The sequence below is a fragment of the Protopterus annectens genome, chromosome 3.part0 (assembly GCF_019279795.1).
Source record: "Protopterus annectens isolate FY-2018-M chromosome 3.part0, PAN1.0, whole genome shotgun sequence".
Lineage (NCBI taxonomy): Eukaryota > Metazoa > Chordata > Ceratodontiformes > Protopteridae > Protopterus > Protopterus annectens.
In genome coordinates this window covers 215034565-215057548 of record NC_056731.1, presented here as the reverse complement: position 1 = coordinate 215057548, position 22984 = coordinate 215034565, and the positions used below count along the sequence as shown (strand labels likewise).

The 22984-nt window shown below is 38.5% G+C and overlaps 1 protein-coding gene across 1 annotated transcript in view; it reads left to right on the top strand.

Annotated features, from left to right (window-relative positions):
- The window catches only part of DNAH11 (dynein axonemal heavy chain 11), a 4606558-nt gene that overhangs the window by 1547799 nt on the left and 3035775 nt on the right, over positions 1 to 22984 (top strand). The window contains exon 36 of the mRNA XM_044065542.1: positions 13140 to 13278. Within this exon, the coding sequence (XP_043921477.1) occupies positions 13140 to 13278 (139 nt within the window). The remainder of the gene's footprint in view (positions 1 to 13139; positions 13279 to 22984) is intronic.

Here is a 22984-nt window from a genome sequence, read left to right as displayed (position 1 = left end):
ATAATGAATTGTAACCCTCTTAATAGGAACAGTTGTTCCAGATTGACTGCTACACTCACAGGCTTTAACTGATCTATAATTAAGGTTATTAATTTTAAGGCGCATGACACAGCCTTTACTTCCACTTACACTTAGGGCTGCCTGTTTTTGTCCTTTCTTTATTCCTCTCTCCGAAGTAGAAAACAGCCTGGATTTTTTCAGAAAACATTAACTTTTAGCCTTGAAAAAGTATTGCCTTCTTTATCAGTTTGCCTCCATAGAAACATAGGAAGCAGATATATAGTTGCCTTTAGGTACAAGCTTCACATGTTACACTGTGAACATTTATTTGCTAAAGAAAAACTTGTTGTTAAATTTGGTGTTCTCTTATTTATGGCCTTGTATCTTAAACATGTTTTTTCCCAGGCTTTCTTCACTTTTTCATTGCAATGCATACAGTTCTTAAAACTAAAAAAGAAGGAAGGAAGGATGAAGGAAAAAAAGGAGCACCTGTTTATTTTAGTATCCTTATAACACACAAAAATAACTGAAAATATTATACATGATGTGCAGTGTATGCCATTAAATGTTTTATAAAAATACTGTTGACAAAAATAGTTTTACTTACTGTTGCCTCTTTCCCACCTCTTCCATTCCCTTTAATAATCTTCCAAGCATTAATGACATGAAGTATGGCAAATGGTTTGGAGTCCCATACAAGTTTAATAAAGTCAGAGTCCCATATTTCCAATTTTTCTTGTTCAGTTGTATTTCACAAATGTGATTGATGCTTTGTAATCCCACATGTTTTTCGTTAATTCCCAAGTTACTGGTTTTATTCCTGTTGATCTCCATCTCCCATCTCCAGTCTCGATATACTTCTAGTTCTTCTAGTCAACTCTTGTATTTTTTCCTATTTCTTGTGCATTTTAGTGTGGAACATTGTAAAAGGTTTTACTGGCAATTTCTTTCTTTCTATGAGCTTTATTATCAGAAGAATAAGAAACAAAAGTCCCATTCTATTGCATAGCTCACTTTTTGGTGGACAGACTTTTGTATTTCCTCTTTAGCATGCTCTGCATGAAAAAATGACCTTGATCCTCCAGAAAAAAAATACTCTTAAGACAGTTAGATATAGCAGCTTGAATCTCACACCTGCCTCTTGACATTCCCAAATTGCTGGAATAAATTTGCTCTTCTTCTGCCTGATGTACCGTGAGTAATCATTTTCCGCAAACACTCTGTCTCCAGCTTTCAGTTCTGTGCCCTTCTGCCACAGTTTTGTCAGAATCCTCTCTTTCTGCTGGTAGGATTGCATCTTTACTAATGCAGGTCTTTGATAATTTCCCATGGACAGGTTTGGAGCATACACATGATGCACCTATGGAGCAACCTTTCCCTCTGTGTAAAGCAAAGTACATCTCTTACTGTATTTAAATGAAAGTTGGAAGACTGGATGGGGAACTGTAAATTCACCTCTGGTTTAACGCTCTTGAACCAGATTGAAAAGGGCAGCAAGTAATATCTCAGCACATCCTTGTTCTGCCTACTTTGGGTTATTCTCACACAATATATAAGGACTAAAAAAATTCCATGGGAATGTAAGGGTAGACTTCTAATGATCTTTACAGATCAGTATGTGTGTGTGTGTGTGTGTGTGTGTGTGTGTGTGTGTGTGTGTGTGTGTGTGTGTGTGTGTGTGTGTGTATCGGAGAGAGAGAGAGAGATAGACAGATAGATAGATAATTGGAAGGCACTACTTTGGTCCACTTTTGCTGACATCTGCTTAATTTATACAATTTGGTCGACTAAACAGATGGTCAACACTTGCTAACAAAATTAGCGGAATGGGTTATTCTTGTTGTTGAGGAATTTGCCCTTTTCCTGAGAATTGTGCAATCCTGTAATTTGAGTAAATAATTAGTGGGGGCAGTGGGGGTCTGTTCCTTCCAAAAAATTATATTTTTCTTTTTAATTTTGTTTTAAGGTTTTGTGCATGCGCCGAGATTGAAGCTCAGTGCTGAGTATCATGTTGATGTGCATAATACCGATCATTTGGTGTCGATATTAATGCCATTCGATAAAGGTAAGTATATATGTGTGTGTGTGTGTGTGTGTGTGTGTGTGTGTGTGTGTGTGTGTGTGTATGTATATATATATATATATATATATATATACACACACACACACACACATGTGTGTGTGTGTGTGTGTGTGTGTGTGTGTGTGTGTGTGTGTAGCTACACACACACACACACACACACACACACACACACACACACACACACACACACACACATATATGCATACTAATAAAAAAAAAATGTAAAACAAGTTAGCAGACTGTTTTCTAAGTGCAGGAATGCCCATTAAAGTAGATATTACAAGGCAATAGCAGAACTCGGCTGCTGTAATTGGTCCGTTATTTTCTTGTTAACACTTACCCTATTGAGTATTATTGCTTGTTTAATTTATCTAGGCTACAGAGAAAAGCCCTCACTGTAGTAAGAAGGTTGTAAGTTAAATGCAAGACAGACAGTTGATGCTATGCACAACTTAGTTTACTTATTTGGATTTTAAAGTATAACTGTTTTGTGTAATGTTCAGTACTCATTCTATAACATTTTTCAGAGCTCATTCTATCTATTGTGATATACTTGCTTTGGCTCCCAGTACCAGTGCCATGTTCATACTGTCCTGTGTATTGTCGTAGGCTGCATCTGTAAACTGATTTTTTGACAAATTCTCAGTTATTACGTATATATTCCTGTAACATTTATTTTAGGTGTTTCCTGATGCAATTTCTTCTTGGTATTTTCTATCGAATACTTATATCACGTCATTGGGTAGCTTGATGTTGCTAGAGGAGCACATGCAAGGAAAGGCTAACCCCAGTTAATTCTAACATGCATCAGTTGTGTTACCGATCCCTTTGGGACAGAATTTACTGTGATAAAATGATCTGTTTGTTTTTCACTTCTTTACTGAATATACTTTTCACTTAAAATATGACAAATATACTGATGATTCTTTGCTGCTGCAGATAAGAAAAAAATCCTCAAATAAGTTGCTTGTTTACTTACAGCCTGACAACCAAGTGCTACTTAATCCATAAAAGACTATATTGACAAGACTTTCTGGTAGTGCAGAAAAATGTCTTATGGAGAGTATTTTAAAAGGTAAAAAAAAATGTGTGTTGCATCTTTGTCTTCTGTAATTAAGATTAAAGGAAGAAGCTCAGCAGTAAGGTAGTGTCATCACTATGGGAATGTACAGTCTTCTCACTAGAGATGCAAATCCTGCTGCCATTTCCAATAGGTCTGCTCATCTTTGAATATTGCTTAGAAAAAGTTCCCATTGGAGAGTTCATCTTCACTGCATACATACAAAGATGCCAGTGGAAGAAGGCAAACAATTAAATGTTGAGTCTGTCCAGAAAGATTTTTTTTTTTATGGTAACCTCATTTTTTTTTTTTGTGTACGAACTGTTGACAAAAGGGCCGTGTGACTGCTGTTTCCGATTTGTTATTCAAGAAGGTTGCAAACATGGCAATAATTCTTGGAGTGTTCCTTGATTGTTTCTATTAAGTGTGTGTCTTACTTGCGACATCTTGCATATTTTATTTTAAGAAATTAAAGCTGTGCTTCATTTTATTCCCTTTATATGCTTTAACAAAAGTCATAGACCGGAGAGTGTCTTTAATAAAACAAATATTTGATTGTTGTCATTCCGATAGGTATTTCTGAAAAATATTACTAGATGAATGTTCTTATTTGGTGTCTGTGTACATGTATTGATTTATTTATCCATTCATTCATTCATTCTTTCTTTCTTTGTTAAGGGGATAGATGGTTTGTCATTTATAGTCCTTTTTTATCTGTACTTGGGTGATAAGACTTGAAAAATAATGCATAATGGCTTAAGTAACAGTGTTTGCTGGAAGTATTACAGTCAGTACAGAGCATTACTTTCTTAGAGCAATAAGCTCATAAAATAAATGTAATTATTAATTAATGCTAATTAACACCTTACATTTAGGAAATTAGATATAATAACTTTCAGTGACATATGCAGCCTATACACTAATCATTAAAAAAAAATCAAGTTTATTGTCAATACAGGAGCATGAGCTAGTTGCAGAGTACTGCCTAGGTATGATCAGTCTCCTTTTTACATGTAATGTGTGCTCTGAAACCAGACAACTTCTTTGCAGTTGGTGTCTCCTGTCTTAAGAGTTGTTCCTTGTATAAGGCCCTGGGCAGATGTGGCAATACAAATCCTCAGCTGAAGGCTTGTAGTTGCACTTCTGCCATTGGGTGAGTGGAATCAAGCAACTGTCTGTCATATGTAGTATTCTTAGGGAATATTTGTGATGTGGTTGAGAAGGTGCTTTGCAACAATATGTGTCTTGAAGGTGGAACTTCATTCTTCACATGGGAAGTGGTGGGGATAATTAGTGTCTGTGGCTGGACCTGCTTTACAAATCTCAGTATTTGTGGTGAGTTGTTAATGGGCTTCATTTCAAGTCATAGATCACCCATAGCAGTTGCAGTATTTGAAAATATGGAGATGCACAAGTGTACCTGGTACCAAAGGTTGGCTGTTGACTTTTATCGTCATTTTATTTCGTGAGATTTGAGGCCTCATGTTCCACTTATGTGAAGAGAGGGACATAGGTTTCAAATGCACACCAATTTGTGATTAGGATTCATTTGTTAGGATATTGGCCAGACAAACTTGAAAGACACAGAAAAGCAGTGAATGCCTCACAGAAATGTCTGATTGGAGGGTTCTGTGCATTTCAAAGTTTTACCTCTTAGAAGACATTAATTGTCCTTAGAGCAGGTCAGAGATGCATCATCTGGTGGTACATTTCAAGAGTCAGACACTGGCGTTGCTCATTCAGCATGCCTGTTTGTGCCTAACTGACTGATTGATCATGCCAGGGACAACAAGATGACATTTACTAATGCCCCCTTAGAGTTGTCTACCCTTTTCATTCTGAATAGGGTTGGGAGAGTGGTCTAATGGTTGAGGTGGTTGCCTTACAAACACAAGGTGCAGGGTTTGAGTCTCATAAGGGATAATTGTCTAGGCTTAAAAGGGCTCGCAAGGGCAGTTAGCCTAGTACTAATCTATAATTCCCTATAATTCCCATGAATGTTAAAGGTTTCATGGTAACTATGGAAAGGAAACTGAAATCCCTTTGGACTGTTAGTGGTTAAATTTCAGACTGCATAACACAACTTTTCTTGAAAACATTAGAGCTTCTGTCAGCTCTGGTTTCAATCTAACAACATTGTTTTGTCTAAGGGCATGGAGACTAATAGCAGGCACCATCTACTTGGTTCCCCTTACCAGGTTATTCTTGAAAAGTCTAAAGATCCTAGTAGCTTTACATTTTTAACATAAATCTTGGCAGTTTATTCCAAATTCCTACTCTAGTAGTGTTAGTCGATACAGACACTTCTACCATAGGGTTAAGAGTTGGGCTTATTGTTAAGGACAGACCGTCCAAAATGTGTGGTCACAGTCAGAGACCAATCTTCACATCAGTACACTGGAAATATGGGCAGTCCTCCTCATACTGCAGACTTTTCAGGGCCCCCTCCCTCAAACTACTTTTGCCATCCACACTGACAGCATAACAGTAGTTTGACACATAAGCAAGCAGGGAAGGACTTTGTCCCACCTATTTTGTCTAGATGTGATGAGGATATGAGAATAGACAAACTGATTTCTTATCACCAATCATATTCATGAAAAAGCCATATTTCTAGCTGGTAGGATCAGCTGCTGTTAACTGATGCCTCATGAGTGGCTTATCAGTGGTATGGAAACATTTCTATCACTGGGGGAAGCCTTGTTGTAACCTCTTTGCATCTCTAACTTGCACTAAGTGCAGTAACTAATTTTCTATCATCCCTTTTCTTGGGGTATGTCCCAGGTATACTGTCCTCCAGAAGTGGCCCCCGCAACTCCTTTACATTTTCACCCATTTCCCTTATCCAAAAGTTCATTCAGAAATCCAGACAGAGAATTCCAAAGTCATTTTCTTAGTATTTTTTTTATTGCTTTAACAGCTTTGGTTTCATCTGCTTAGACTTCATCTTCTGAAGAAACCTTTATGTTTAAGACGGTTTATTTTGCTGTTGATTCATCCATACAGTAGGCATCATCCAGATCTCCACTTCCTTCAACTAACTGCGTGGTTCACCCAGTTCCACTAATGACACTCTAACCCCACTAGGTAGTCATAATTTTCAATTCTACTTAGAGGCTAAATACTAAAAATGCAGACACATGTTTCTCTGTAGGCTGCTGCTTAAATTCTGTATCCCTTCACTGCTCCTGTTCCTGCAGTGCTAGACTATCGTTAACAAATTTGTGATGCATTACTCAGTTATTTCTCCATAACAGAATGCCTAAAGTTCCAGCTCCTTGCCAACATCATATTTAAAAGTGTGTAAGGCTGTCCTTAAAGTTGCATTCCTAATCAGACCTCCTGTCAGGATCCTATCAATAGAATTTGTACTTTGTGTTCAATAAACTTGCTTTTCCTCATTTTGAACCAGCTGCAATCTGAGAGCTAAAATCTGTAGTGACCATTGCTTCAGCTTGAGAAATTTCGTAAATTGCCTGTTTTATGCGTTAATCCTCTGCATTTTTCATAACAACAGAGTGTTGTGTTGTGTTGTTGCAAATAAACCTGTCATGCATCCCCAAGGTAGCCACCTTGAAAAAGCTCACTATTTAGACCTGTCTCTAGCTTTTCCAAAATAGGTCAGTATTTACTGCTTTGTAAGAATGTCAACAGATAGATCAGTTTGCCCACCACAACATATATTTAAAGAAAGGTTTGCAATTGTTTGTATTCTTCTGCTGCAAAAAAATTGAGTTCCGAGGTTTCCAAAATCATATTATGAAGTTTCTTGACTTGACATTATTAAGTTATTTTACAATAAATACTGTTAGACTTTTACCTTCGCATGTGATAGCTCATTCAGTTAGGGCAGTGGCTGCAATTCAGGTCTTTCAAAAATGACATCCTTAAATGATACTTGTGTAGCAAACTGGATGTGATGAGATCTAGGTCTTCCTTCAGGACACAACTAGAGGTATGTTTCAATGAATGTGATAACCCAGGAGAATAAGCTAGACTTTGTCATGATGTTGATTAGAATGGACCTCCTCCTACTAGACTTGAAGCCTATAAACTTAATTTAATGACATAATTGGATCAGTAGGTCCATCCTCATCACTATACTCACCCACCATCCCCCTTCCATGTAGCTGACTTAGTTAAGAGGCCATTATGGTAATTATGATTTTATGCTTTTCTTGTGCTTGACATGACAGAGATCTAGAGAGGAAGGCCATTTTACAGAGCACTATAGGTAAAAGGGGAAGGGCTCACTGGTGTTATATTGCATTATTATATATTATCAGTGTCATATTACCTGACATTATTATAGTCCTGCTCTTAATAAAAATGATCCTGCCCATTCAGATCTGTCATTACAGTATGTGCATACCTTTTATTTTTATCATTCTTACCACATTTTTAACTATGCACATTTCTGTATCTTATTTTCAATGGAAGTTGCTGCCCATGTAAAAATCTGCCACGTTCTAGGAAATGTTTTTCTCTTCTGGTACATTCCCACAAAATTTAACTTTATCAGTTATTGCTGAAGCACTTCTACCATGCCACAGCTGTTAGTTTTCTCCACAGAAACAGTTGCTGCAGCTTCAGTTACTTTTCTTCAAAGTGCTTCTTTACATCTGACAGCGGATTTGATGGAGCATCTGCATACTAAGTCTTTGTACCTTTCCTGCTGAAGTTTAGTCCTTGAAGCTTCCTACATAGTCCATCTGACAATTCAAAACTTCCGGTGTGTATTGCACTATGTTGTTTCTCTCTCTCCCCTAATCTTTGATGGGTAGATTACTTGCTGATCAGAATAAGAAGTAGAAATGGTGCAGAACACAGGTGTGTGTGTGTGTGTGTGTGTGTGTGTGTGTGTGTGTGTGTGTGTGTGTGTGTGTGTGTGTGTGTGTGTGTGTGTGTGTGTGTGTGTGTGTGTGTGTGTTTGTGTGTGTGTACTCTTCAGAGGATGTTACTTTTGTGTATCTGTGCAGTTTGTGAGTTTATACATGAAGACTCTGAAAAGGAATTTCTGGTAGATGACATATTATGATGAAATGACTTATGTTCTTAGTGCTTGTATGTTTCAGAAGGAATATTTGTAGAAGAGTATGGGATGACATGAAAACAACAATAAACTGAGAGAATGGTCGAGACTGGTGAGCACACTGATGCCAGTGTGAAAAATCAGAAAGATAGTTGTCTGACTAGTTGCTGATGGGGCCAAAGATGAATATTAAAACAAAACAGGCAGAGATGTACCAGGGGTTCCATATTTCCATATGAATTATTATTGAGAGTAAGAATCATACAGAAAGCAAGAAAAAGTCATCTGCTAAGGTAAAACTGTCCGGTGCTGGATGGAGATTGACTGATGGTGTAGGACTATTATCTGCTACTAAGTCATTTGCTGGTGTTTTGAAGGAGAGCAAGGAAATCACTGGTAAGCTGGAAATCTGCTACAAGAGACTCTGTTGCTTGATAAGCTGTGGTAGCTGCTTATTGCAAGAAAAGGTGGACTTTTGTGCCTTTGAATTATGGTTGTCTTATTTCTGACATCTGAAGAATGATTTTTTAAATGAGGAATCATTTGTGACTATGTAAAAATGAAAGAGGATCAAAAGGAAAACTAAATGAGGTTTCTTATATATGCACATTATTAAAATGTGTTAGATTTTTATTTGTTAGTCTGATGTACACTGATTGTGTTCAGAAGTTGATATAACAAGAGGTGATGCAAAGGCTATGTTTGATGATGGTTACTGCACTAGGACGTTTGAAGATCCAGGGTTTGTTTACCTTATGCAGCAGAAAATCTGTGATTCATTTACTGCACACTATCTGCCTAAGGTAAGATAAAAATGTGATTTTCTTTTTTGGGGTAGACAAGGTAAAAAAAATGTGTTTATAGGGGAGGTTTGAAGTGTCTGGGTATCTCTTATGAAAAGACTTGCATGTCAAATGCATTTTCTCATTCTTTTAAGATGTATAACAGAGAATGAGTAATAACTTTTTGCAGTTTTGCAGCCTGTGGTAGTGGTGGGGGGGGGGTACTAGCAGATCAGGGACCTTCTTGCTCTGCTTTGTTGGTCTCCTCTTCCCTGGGGATGTTAGCTTTCAAGGTGGTGAAAAGGGTATTTTCTGAACTGTCAGATCAAGTGGGTCTTCCCCCCTTGCCTACATTCTTAACCACTCCTTTGGCCTTGTATCGTGAGCTTCACCACTCAATGCCACAGGAACAGCCAGTCCAGAGTTTCCAGACTGCCCAATCTGGGATTCCTTCCTCTTTCGATACTTCCTTGGACCATCCCACTGAGGAAGTTCCTAGAAAGAGGCGGTGTAAGAGGAAGAACCTAGATTCTCCCCAAGAGTGTCTCACCACTGATACCAACCTGGATGAGGGAGAAGGGTCCCCCAAATCACCACTCAATGACATTTCCTTTGGAGACATCCTCAAACTCCTAAAACAAAAGGGTGGTTTGTATGCCCAAGACCCTTCTACCCAGGAGTCGGTATATATGGAAGCTTTCAGGACCAACTACCTCCTGGGTAGCCCCACCGCCAGACGAATTGGTGGACCTAATTTGTTGGAAGGCTTGGAAAGAAGCTGACTTGACCAAACCCATTCCTAAGAGACCAGATAAAATTATGGCACCACCAGTAGAAAGAAAGTTTTGGAGTAAGGGTGTACCAGTTGATGCCATGGTTGTGGTGGCAGCCACAAAAAGGAACTTGTGGAAGAGAGTTTGACTGTCCATCCTCCTAATAGGGAGTCTAGAGCAATGGACATATATAGGGGAAGTGAATGTATGCTTCAGTGACCTTTGCCATTCAGTCACTGAATTACCTAGCCCATTTTACAAGGTTGCAAAGGATCTACTTGATGAACTTTCCAACTCGTTGACAAGGACCACAACTGAAGGGACCCAAACAACTGTGCCCCCTCAGTTGGCAACCATACAATCAGCTGTGAACTCCTCCATGAGGCCTATCACTAAGGCAATGGAAGGTGCTTCAAGGGCGGCAGGTTCAGGCATATCCATGAGAAGGTATGCCTGGATGCACCTGTGTGATCTTGCGGAGCCTTTCAAGTCTTCTTTTGTCAGCGCTCAGTTTGATGGCTCATCCTTTTTCAGACAACTGTTAAAGAAACACTTATCAGGTGTGAGAAGGAAGGAAATACTTTGTCTGCCATTGGAGTACATTTTTCAACCCCCTGCCCCCCAAGAACCTTTTCAAGAAATCACTAGGGAGGTCGCAAGATGTGGTTCAAAAAATCTCAGGGTCCTTTCTCTGACACATGTGGAACTGATTCTCTCAGAGGCAGAGAGGTAAATGCTAACAAATGAAGTTGCTTCCATGGCAGAGGAGGTCCACAAAATATAGGGCCAGAGATACTTTCTTTGATAGACCATATCAGTGCTCCTGAAAGGAGGCCCGATTATCTTCCTCTGGAGGCAGTGGGGGTCATTTTTCTCTGCACCAAGTAGCCTGGCTAAGTATAACAAATGATATTTGGGTGCAGAGAATTATTACCAGAGGTTAGACCATACCCTTTTTTCCTTTCAGCCCTGTCAATAACAAAGCTCTTCAATGTTCCACCCTATCAAAGAGAGCCAGCAGCTCAGCGTATTCAGCAGTTGCTTGCAAAAAGAGTCATCCAAGAAGTCCCACCAGAACAAATGGGATCTAGAATTTATTCAGGTTTCTTTTTGGTTCCAAAAAAGACAGGGCACTGGAGACCAGTTTTGGATCTCAGCATATTAAATGTGTTGGTCACACATACCAAGTTCCGAATGGTCATGGTACAGTCCATTTTACTGTTTTTAGGGAAAGACAACTGGAGGTGCTTGACAGATCTCCAAGATGCATGCTATCATATAAAGATGAACAGGTGGTCTAGGAAGCACTTATACTTCAAGGTGGGAGCCAGTCACTACCAGTTCAGAGTACTGACCTTTACCTCAACACAGTCCTCAGGGTGTTTACCAAATGCATGGCAATGGTAGCAGCCCCTCTAAGGCTGCAGGGAGTCCGGGTGTTAACTTATTTGAATGACTGGCCCATCACCACCCCAACCAGGCATCAATTGGTACAAGTGAGAGACCAGGTACTAAAAACTTGCTTAACTCTAGGGATCACAATAAATCACATCAAATCAAAATTGCAACCCACCCAAAATCTGGAATTCATAGGCACAGTCTTCGACACTCATTCCATGCTCACGCCCATACCATTACCATGACTATAGAGCATCAGAAGCCAGGTCAGGAGAATTACTTGCAGCACAAAGATATTGGCCAGAAAAGTCCTGTAGGCTCTAGGCTCAAAGTCCAATCTGATAGCAGACAAACTCAATAGTTCCATTTTATTACCTCACCAGTGGTCACTCAACCAGAAAGTGATAAAAATGATTTTTCATCAATGGGGCCAGCCTTGCTGTGATGTTTTTGCATCTCCCCTAAACAAATTCAGCAGCTTCTTTGCCCTAACCTCCCCCCCAGCAAGGGAGTCACCGAGGGATGCTGTTCTCCATGAATGGCTCCTCGTCTGTTATACGCCCATTCACCAACTCCCTTGATCTCCATATTCTTACAGAAGGCAGCCAGATTGAAGAGCAGAGTAATCTTCATTACACCTTACTGGCTTTGACAAGTGTGGTTCCCCTTTCTTTGGTCTCACTTACTATCTCCACCTTGGATTCTGGATCTGACAGGACTGATTCACCCAGACCTTTCCAACCTCACACTGACAACATGGCTTTTCCACTTCTGTTGATGGCCAGGTAACCTATGCTTTCTTACCCAGACCATTATATTCTACTATCTTCCCATAAGCTGTCTACTAGGAGAATGAGTAATCACTGTCTGATTGAGTGAGGGGTTATATAATTTTTAAAGAAAAAAGTGTTTTAAAGCAAAGAAGGAAGGAATGAATTACAACCTGGTAAAAGTACAGCAGCAGAATGAAATAAAAGGTGGAAATGAAAGGAAAGTATTTAAAAAGCTGAATAAGTTTTAATGTTAAAGAAAATTGTGGGACTTTGGCTCTACAGATGGAAAAAAAAAACTTGCAGAATATTCTTTTTCTGTAAAGTAAGTCTGAAATTACAAAACAAGTTTTGAGTGCTGTGGGAGGAAAAACAAGAGGAGGGGAAGGGACAGGAATGATTATCAGAAATGAAGTTTTAAATTAGGGGAATGAAAAGAAAGGTAAAGAATATGTAGAAAACAAAGTTGGGAAGAACAAAAAGTTAAAAATTACTTGCAGTATAATTAAATGTAAGTAGTTTAAGAGAAGATTAGAAAAAACAGCCACCAGGTTTGCCTTACTAGTTTAAGAGAAGGCTGGTGTTTGGCTTGGTGAATCAGTTTGTTTTAGATGGTTAACTTCACATTGTGAAGAATTAGACTGTGTATAAACAATTAATAAATATACACCAGAGGAATGAGAGTTACGTTTGCTGTTTTTATTTTTTTAATATTGTTATTAACAATTTAAATATTTTGTGATGTAAATTTAATTAAAAAATCCCATATTGTACTGTATGTGCCATGGAATTTTTAACTTCAACCAGAATGGGGACTACCATTTTTAATGAATCATCTTAAGGATAACAGTTCATGAATGCATCACCATGGTCATGCTCAACTGCTGTGCCACTATTCAGCTGTGGACTGAAGAACCTGGTGTAGATGTAGAATCCACAGCCTTCCAAAATGTCTAGAATCAGAGGCAGGTATACTACCTGACAAGTTACTGGGAGTATTGCTTGAATCTTGCTGTCCTTTTGTTAGCTTTATTGATTATAAGCAGTACTTTTATGGCTATGATGTGAAGGTGACAATTTCAGAGATTTGCTGTTAAGGTAGGTCCTTGTGATACTAACTTTGAGTTTTAAATAACCCACATCTTTGCACATTGTTGGAAAATTATAGGTGCGCATATGAACTTATTCTAGAGAACAGAGGATCAGATACTAATCTTTTGTATCCTGAATTTGTTTCCTAGACCTTGTGCCATGGTTGTACCAGACATTGAATTGATCTGTGAAATAATGCTGGTAGCAGAAGGATTCACTGAAGCCAAGTTGCTGGCAAGAAAGTTCATCACTTTGTACACCCTTTGCAGAGAGCTGCTCTCAAAACAGGTACTTTATTATGTGGATGTGATAAACACTGTAATATGGTAGCATGGGTTTTCTCGGGCTGTGAGATAGAAACAGATGTGCTGTTTTGGATTTACTTTGCTTGGTTGAAAGCTCGTATACTCTAACGTTATTTTCTCAAGATGAAAATAATGAAAACTGAAATCCTGAACTGTGCAGTTTTTCTCAGACAAGAAAACACTTGCCCAACGTGAGGAAATATGCCTTTTTCCCACTGTAGTGTGATCCCAGAGTTGGTATATATAGTTGAGGGGGGGTGGGTAGGTGAGTTTCAGATACTACGGTGTGTTTTCGTGAAGTTTTGGGCAAATGTTTAATTGCCCTGGGAAAAATGTGCGGTTCGTGATTTTAGTCTTTGTTATTTTCTTACGAAAATAACAATCGAGTATTTGGGCTTTCGAGCATGCAAAGTAGATCCATTGTTTTACATTTCTTTGGTAATAATGGCTTGTGTGAGAAACAGGAAGATACTATGGGACAGAAAGTGCAAGATTTGAGTCCATCCCCAGCTCACAAAATCATGGGATAAGTTGTGTGAGCTCTGTTTATATATACTTTATCTGTATTGAATGTAACCAGAGGTTACTCTGTAATTGTGCTGTGTGTTACCCAGTTCTGAGGATCTAGAAGACGATCTGTGTGAACTTTGCCTGTACCAGCTGCTGAGGGAGGTTTATACTAAGGACATTTTGCACAGCTGTATAAGGACTCTACTGGGGATATAACAGCTTTCAAGTGAGCAGTTTTGACTTGAGAAAAAAAATAAAATCAGCGTTCACCAGAAGTGTTGTCACTGCAATTTGAGACATTAATCGTGTCTGGTTTCTGGCAGTTGTGTGCATTGTCTTAGCCTTTTGTTAACCTGTTTTGTAGAGCCAGTGTAGATGTGGCTGTTAAAGTAACAAATCTAATTTTTTTTAAATAAATTTTGATGAAGGCAGCATATGCTGTTTATAAAGAAGGCTAAAGTCAAAGAACTGAACTAGTTAAAACACATATTTTACCGCTGATGGCGATATAAAGGCCAGAATGGGTGAGAAACAAATGCTAGCAGCAAATTCCACACAGCTTGTCCACTGCCATATGCATTGAGGCCCAAAGTGAGAGTGAAGTTACAAAAGCGGGAAATTACAAAAAGATTACATAAAGTTGAGTGGAGAATGCTGACTGTGCCCAGAATTTTTTCTGGCATTTAGTGTAGAGGATTAAGGCTATGATCTATTAAGAGGCTGCTTCCTGTGATCCAGGGTTTGATTCCCTCAGTTTCTATTTGCCTGTTTTATGACCTTAAGCAAATCACTTAACCAGACATTGCTTTGGCTCAGCTGAGAAAATTGGACTAAACTCCACAATGATCTTCTAGACTGCATGCCTGTTAACTACCTATGAACTTAAGTCACCTTGGTCATAAAAATATTTTCAGTTGGGTTTCTTGGGAGAATTCCAGGATGTACTTTCTGTGTAGCCCTACAATATTTCATATTTATTATGTCAGTAGTAGACATCTGATTTAAGTTTTAAAAATGTCTAGCTTCTGCACCAATTTAATATCATACGGTAAACTATTCTGTTAATCCACCACTTTCTGAAAACCTTGTCTCGCCTTTCCCGCTGTGGAATTACTTCTTAATCTATGTCTTGCCTTACATTATAGGTATAGGGTAGCATTTCAAGTCCTAGGTTGCCACTCAAGTATTCATCTTGCCTTGCCTTCCCTTAAGAAACAAAATCATTTTACCCATTCCACTGTAATAGCCTAGGGAATAGAGTACTGGCTTTCTCAGCTGAGTTTCAATGTAAAAAAGATGCAGTTTCTTCATTTTTTTGTTTCTTTTTTACAGGGTTCCACAGTGGTGCATTATACTTTGGTTTAAATTGCATTATCTTTATATATTTTTAGAACTGCTATGGAGTATGAGAACACCTTTCTAATTAGTCTGCAGAGTATTTCATAAGCTGGCATAGTAATGCAATTCATGTGCAAGTCAAAACACAATTAGCTATTGTAACTTCTTGTTTTGGCCCTGTGTTTATAATAGATCTTGTAGCCGAAAAAAGTAATTGGACAGAATCCTCCAACTGTCCTTATTTACAACACTGATTTTGTTGCAATAAAATAGTTTTTATCAGATTGCAGTGTGTATTCTGAAACATTCACTGTGGATTCCACAGTGTGACATGAACCATAGCTGCTTAGCCTTCTGTTAAGATTAACATAATGTAATTCTTCAGAGAAAAGGACTGTATAGTAACTTAGTGCTGCCACGTTTCTCCAGTGAGGTATACTTCACATGATCAACATTACAAGAAAGTTAAGAAAGCATTTACGAGGTTCTGAGTGCATGTGCACACACACACACACACACACACACACACACACACACACACACACACACACACACACACACACACACACACACACACATACACACACATAATGAAGCATCTCATTGTTTCAACTTGGGAACTGAGGAGGCACCGAGGTCTAGCACAAAAAACTGCTAACAAATTTCATCATTTAATTGGGAAGGAAAGGCAGATATAACAAAAGAGAGAAGATGGAATAGCGAGCAGAGGAAAACACACAATGGCTACCATAAGGAATGAAGGGGAACAGGAGAAGGGCATACATTGTTTTTTTTTTTTTTTTTTTTTTTGGGACAGATACCCTACATTTAAGAAGGATAGTTGGGAAAGTGTAACAGCATTTGTGTGGAATGGATAGCAAGAGTAAAAAGGAAGCAGGGGTGGACAAACAAACAAAATGCAGACATGGAAATGGGTGATGTGGACTCATAAAGTGGGGGCAACAGTGGTGGGACACATCCATACAGAGGATGGACATCTGGTAGTAGGAAGGGGTGGACTACAAACATGGTATATGCAATGAAACATAATGTAGGAGAACACTTAGATGGGGAATAGGGCAAGGTATAGGAGGCATGACAGACAGGCCTGGAGGCAGTCCCACTGAGATATCACTTACCTCTGTGGCTGACTTCATGGACAGATGCTGACAATGTTAGCAAAATAATTGGGGCTGACTGGTCATACTGTCAGTCCCAGGAGGTGTTTCACAGTGTCTAGATGGGCATCCACATACTAGTGTATTTCAGACGATCCAGCCTGTGCACCTAACACCAGATATGACCACAGGGGATATCTCCCTGTGACTTACTGAAGAGGCACCAAGTGGCCTCATGGCCACCAATTAGCCCTCTAGGTTACCTTCAGCAGTATGACCTCTCTTTCCTTGCTGAAAGGTAGACCTGGTGAGCATTAGTGACTCAGCACCTGATATGTCATCTCTGGCAAAGAAGCACATGCCCATCACAACTCCTCTGCCTGCAGCACAGTTGGACTTGTAGAATGATGAGAGAAAAAAGAGAAATAGAAAAATCAAACACATTAGTAAACATGCTTTAAAACAGAATTGTAATTAAGTATTGAAGTAATCCACATAGTATATGTACCCCACCACAGGAAGAGGCTATCTACTTGAATGTGAGTTGTATATGCAGGCATATGTACCCAGCAATCTGTTCAACTACCGGCTAGATAACCCTGTGGAAATAAAAGGGAAAAAGTAACAGGAGGAACAGCATGCCCCACCAGTTTTATGGTTCTTACACAAATTTGTGTCAACAATTCTCAGTGTATGCATAAGCCATTATAAAAATACTTTGAACTCTTGATAATAAGATATTAAATTAGGGTGCTGCATTTACTTTGTTTATGCAGTATCAGAGCTTTAACAACATTCATTTTTTCCCTAAGGATGTTGGGTCTATATTACCATATCGAATGGTAACAGTGTTGAACGCTTATATGAGTGAAAACGCAGGAGAATGAACTTGCTATTGTGGGGGGACCCCCCCCCCGCTAAATATATATTCCAACTCTGAGGTCGCACTACAGTGAGGAAAGGGCAAATATTCCAATCCTCACTGTACCGCGACCCCAAAAAACCAAGTTAATTATCCTATGTTTTCGCTCATATGAGCGTTCAACATTGTTAATATTCGATATGGCAATATAGACCCGGTATTGTTAGCTGATGATTTTGGTGAAATCTTTTCAAACAAAACTAGATGAATCAGCTTTTACTGAAAGCAGCAGTGTTATAAACTGAAGAAGCTTATGTGCTTCCCCACACTCTCTCACACACGCCCCGTGCAGATTGACACTCCTGGGTGAAAATTAGGAACAAATACAACTCTCATGATCGCAGTTTAAGAAACCTGAAATTTGATTAGTACTGATTAAAGTTGCTGTAACCAAATGTGCATGTACCAAACCTTCAGCATGATTTTATGAAATCACCTTCCTTCACACACTTGGAACTTTCTTACTACTTCCATTTTTAATACTTTATCACTGGGCAGCTCTGATGAAGTTTTAGAGCAGAACAATTGCAAGCTACCAAATTACAATTGAAGGCAGACTAAGCTCTGGGAAATTTCATGTGTGCATTCAGAACTGACAGTGTAGTCCCTTTTTGGTTTGCATTACGCACTGAAAGATAGACGTCTTTCTTTAGAAACTTCTTTTTAATTTTCAGTACAGAATTGTCCTCTAGTATAGACACAGGCATTGCTGTTTATCTGAAAAGGCTACCCCAAAACAGAGCTGTGGTAGCACTGTGTGAGTATATACTTGTTCTTTGCAGTGCAGTTAGGGAATCTTCACTTTAGCCAATCTCTTATGCACCTTATGTAAGTAACGTATTCATTTACAGATGCTGTAAAATATCCTGTTTTGCACTCTGGTTAGAATTACTGTCTTCGTTTTCCTTTTGTAGTGTCATAGTCAATTTTCTGACTATATATTTATACCTGTAGCTTTTCTTCAGTGCATGGTCAACACTGGGCTTACTAAGATATATATCTTGATTTTCTTTGTTTTGCTAACAGTTAAGAACTAATTGATGTCAAGTCTGAATCTCAGCTAGAGCACTACTCAGGTTCATAGCTTAAAATCAAGCTCATAATTTACAAAATATACTGTTTGTGCTTTTTTTTTTACCTGCAGTCCCCCAAGCAAGTGTCTAGTTTGTTTTTAAGAGAGGGCAGTCTGCTGATTTATTTTACTTGTAATCCCCAGAGTTGGAAGATGCTATGTCACAAACCACTTATCCTTTTATTTGGTATTAATAACTAGATTTCAAAGCAGATCAACAGACTTTATATTAGCCAAAGAGGAAGTATAGTTCAAAATTGAGAGAGCCTTATGCAACACATTGAAAGCTAGCTATAGCTCTCCTGTAAACAGTCTGTATGAGACCAAGAGCAGTGAAAGTGATTTGTTGTTTTCATAATCACATATTCTGTTTTTGACTTGCCTTAGAACTTTGTTTCAATTTAATAACTTTCCAACTAGAAGTAGAAAGCTGCATTTTATTTTGTACTTCTAACTAAATATATATGAAAGGGTTATCCATTTATGAAGACCTGCTTTGAAATGCTAGTAGGGACTGACATACTAATTGGAGATTTTCAGCTCAGGTTTAGTAATGATTGTTTAGATTTATAAAAGATTGACACTTTTATATGTGGAGAAACTCAATTCATTAAAGAATTCTGATCAAAAAGTAATTCCATCATTTTTGATTATATTTACAAAGTCATTTATTAAACATAGAAATCACAGGCCTAAAGCAGATGCCCTATGCTGATCGTCTAAAAAAACTCCAGCTATACTCTTTCGCATATCGTCTACTCAGAGGCGATCTCTGCTTAACATACAAGGCCATGTCAAACCCAGAGCTGATGGACATACTACACTTAAAGAAATCCCAATCCATCAAAACTACACGCTTCAGGGACCTAAACCTTGTCATCACAATGAACAAAACATGCAGGAGGGTTAGGTTCCTGACCCAGAGATTCCCCATACTCTGGAATAGACTGCCCATACATGTCAAGCAGAGCTCCTCCTTGGCCCTCTTCAAAAGGAACCTTGATGACTGGATGGGAGATTGGAAATTTACCCCGGGGATCATGTCAGTCACCGTACTAGACAGGGGTCCAGGGAAGTAAATATTGTGAGAAGGAATAGCCAGGGAATTGTTATGGCTAGGCTTGTATAAGTCCTAGGGCCGATAGCCTAGTACCAACCTATGAACCATAGAAAATAAATCTTATTGTATCTGTAGGTTTATAGGTATGTACTAAGCGAGCTGCTTTTATGGACCATTTCAAGCCTCGCCAATTTCCCCTTAGTGAGAATTAAACCCTGTACCTTTTAAATGTGAGGTAAACACTGTTTGTTGAAGATATAAACTGAATATTGAGGCTGATTGGTCACATGATTGGTTTGAATGTTCATTTTTGCATGATTATTGGACTCATACAATTATTTGGACAAGCTTTATAGTCTGATAACTATTACATTTCTGAAGACTTAGTATTGTATAATGTTCGTATCCCCTCAAGTGTTGATGAAGCTCATTGTTTTCTTTTATGGTGTTATTTGTCTGTTGCTAGGAAAACTGTTACTAGTAGATCGCTACAGTCGACCTTACCTACCTTATCAGACTTTATTATATAACTGCAAGAAATGTGTGAGAAAGAAATGAGATTGGTAATATGAACTCAAAGTCAAAAACTCCTAATCTTGGATATTAGCCTTCTGTTTTAGACTTAATTCAGAAATATAAAGAAGGAAAAGAAGGAATCATTATTTTTACTTCAAAATCTAATATGAGTGAAACAAACTTTAATAAATATTTAATATTAATAACACGTGAATTTATAGAGCACACAATTTATGTATATATATATATATATGTGTGTATATATATATATATATATATATATATATATATAAAGTCAAAATGTACATACTGTGTGTGTATATGTGTGTGTGTATGTGTGCATATATATATATATATATATATATATATATATATATATATATATATATATATACACATGCATACACATATGTAAAATTTATATCTATTGTTATAATTTGGAAGAACAAATGCTTTTTTGTGCTGTAAAAAAAAAAAAAGGCGATCATTCATGTCATTCATGCCCATGGGGGGAATTGGGAAGCCAGGCTAGAATACAAGGAATTATTCTGGCAAATTAAGCTGGATGCAGGAAAACCGCCGGGCTTAAACAACTAAATTAGCTTTAACATCATCCTCAGGTTGAGGTCTGCTAAGTTATAAAATTATAAAACATACATTAATATTTCATGTATTATATCTTGTTTATTTGAAAAGAACTATGACTTGTTTTTATGCTTTTACATGAGTATAGAATGTGTTTAATGATTTGTATAAAGTTTTAATGATTGTATTCAAGGTCCATTTGTTTTTTAAAAGTGGGTGGGTTACAGTTTATTGATGCTTATTTATTGGTTGATAACATGCTGCTGGTTGTATTTAAAATACTATTCATGCACTTTTCAGTTGTTCTGAAGCAGCCTGACAGTGGTTGGGTGAAAGTGCTTAACTTTTGATATTGAATATGGACTAGTTCTTGAATAAATTTTCTGCTGTAGCTGTGGAGTCTCGGATTTGCATTCTTATACATTGTTTGAGCTTCAGTCCAGCCTGTTGTCCAGATGTTCCTCCATATCTGTTCGGCAGCCATATATTAAACTATGTTGGCACTCATGATGCCTTAGCTTTGTCTGTAACAGCCTCACCTCTTCTCATGTTCTGCTACTGTGGTTTGTGTCCTGCTTTCTAGTATTAGGCAATACCTTTTGACAGCTCCATTGGCATAAAAGGATAAAGCCCTGCCTACATCCCAGGTGATCAGAGTTTGACTAGCTGGCAGGTGAGGATGTTAATGCCTGTCCTGGGGTTAGGGTGGTGTATCAGAATACAAACAGTAATAATCCTGTGGAGGATAAGTGGTGCCATGGTGTGCATGCACTGGAGGTGGGCTTTCAGCTCACCAAGCCACCAGCCGCTGGCAGCCTTCATTAGCAAGTGTAGGACAGTATCCCATACACCCGGAGGGGAAGCTGTTATGGGTCCCAGCAGTGATGCTGGTTGCTCATCTCTTTGTCCAGGTTTGAGGTTAGGCTATATGAATGACCTCATTGCTGGGCTGCTGGTAAAGGAACAAGAAACTTTCATGGCATTCATGTATGATGACCCTATCAACATCTTTTACCCCATACTCTCATACTGTATTGTTAGTTTCCTAATAAAGGGGAGACTAATTGGCAGAGTCCCATTGAGGGACGTTTGATGGTCAGTAGACACTGGAGTAAAAAGCACCTAGGTAAAAGTGCTAAGCAATCCCCTTAGTCCTTGTTTGCCTTTCTGTTTTGCTGTTGTGTCCTCTTCTTGCACTTTTTTTGTAGTCTTGTAGGGCATGCTCTGTTGATATGCTATGCATCATATCTTACAGTAATGATAACTCCCTGAGGAGGTCGTGTACAGTTGACTTTTGACTACACAGTGTTGCCCAGCTGTATCCCTGTCCTTAGCTTTATCTTGAGCCGTTCCAAATGGTGTGTGTATTTCTCCCATGTAAGACTCAGAGTACTTCTGTGCTATATATCTTAATTATATTTCCCATTTTTTGATCTCTTTGAGTGCCGTGCAGTAACAGAGTGAGAAGTGCAAATTTTTCTGCATCTCCCAGGTGGATTTAATTGATGCCCCACTAGTGCTTTTACTAGTGCTCCTTATAGCTGGAGGATGTTTTTGTGGAAAGTGCTTTTTGATGCGTCTGGGGTGGAAGTGCTGGTAAGGATACAAATGCAGTTTTCACAAACTGTGAAGTGGCATTTGAACAAACATGTTCAGTTTTTATTGTGTGGGTGAAACTCCCCCCACCTCTTGTGAGGATTTCACCTTCTGACCCCCTTCAGTTAATATAATCAGCTCTCTTTACTATACTTTGGGTAAAAGATAATTAATTTTCTTTAAGCAGAGCAACTTCAACTCTTGCACTAGTGAGGATTTTCGCCATTGTTCATTGCACAGCTGTCCTGTCATTGCTGTCCATTAAAGAATTTTTAGGTCCCAAATCCCAGTATCATGTGAATGGCCTGCTGTGCAGTTGCATTATGCAGCATTTAGACCTCTCCTTTGTGTGTTCCATGGGGACACAACTGTGATTCATAAACATTGTCTGTTGTTAAGTCACAGATTGTCTTCTTGGTGACCGTGCCAACTTTTCTGGCTGTCTTCTGTACAATGTATAGACAGTGATGCTGAATCAGAGCCTAATTAATCAGTTTTTGTGTAGTTTGAGTATTGGAGCTTATCTTGCTAGCTAAAACATTCTTGGGTTTGACTTTGGACAAGGGACTGAGACTTGTACTGTCAAAGTAATGTGTCATTACTTTTATTGAAAACGTGGCATTACAGAATTACCTGTGACATTTTAAAGGAATACAGATGACATATTTACATGTATAAATACTACTATCCCCCAAATATCTACTGCAGTTGCTTTCCCTTGCAAAAAAATGAGTAATGTGCATGATGTGCATTGTAGCTGAAGATGTTGCACCACTGAGCCCACTAGAGTGTGCTGTGGCATTGTGGGTGATATTGAAAGCGTGCTGCCCGCAGAAGAATTATGGAAGAATACTTATTACCTCCATAGAAATTGGCAAAGTTTGTTTACCACATGTTAGGAGTAGAATGCTGATCATACACAGAGCTTTTGATTTTGTATGCTTATATGTTCACAGCTAAGTAGCTGGTAAG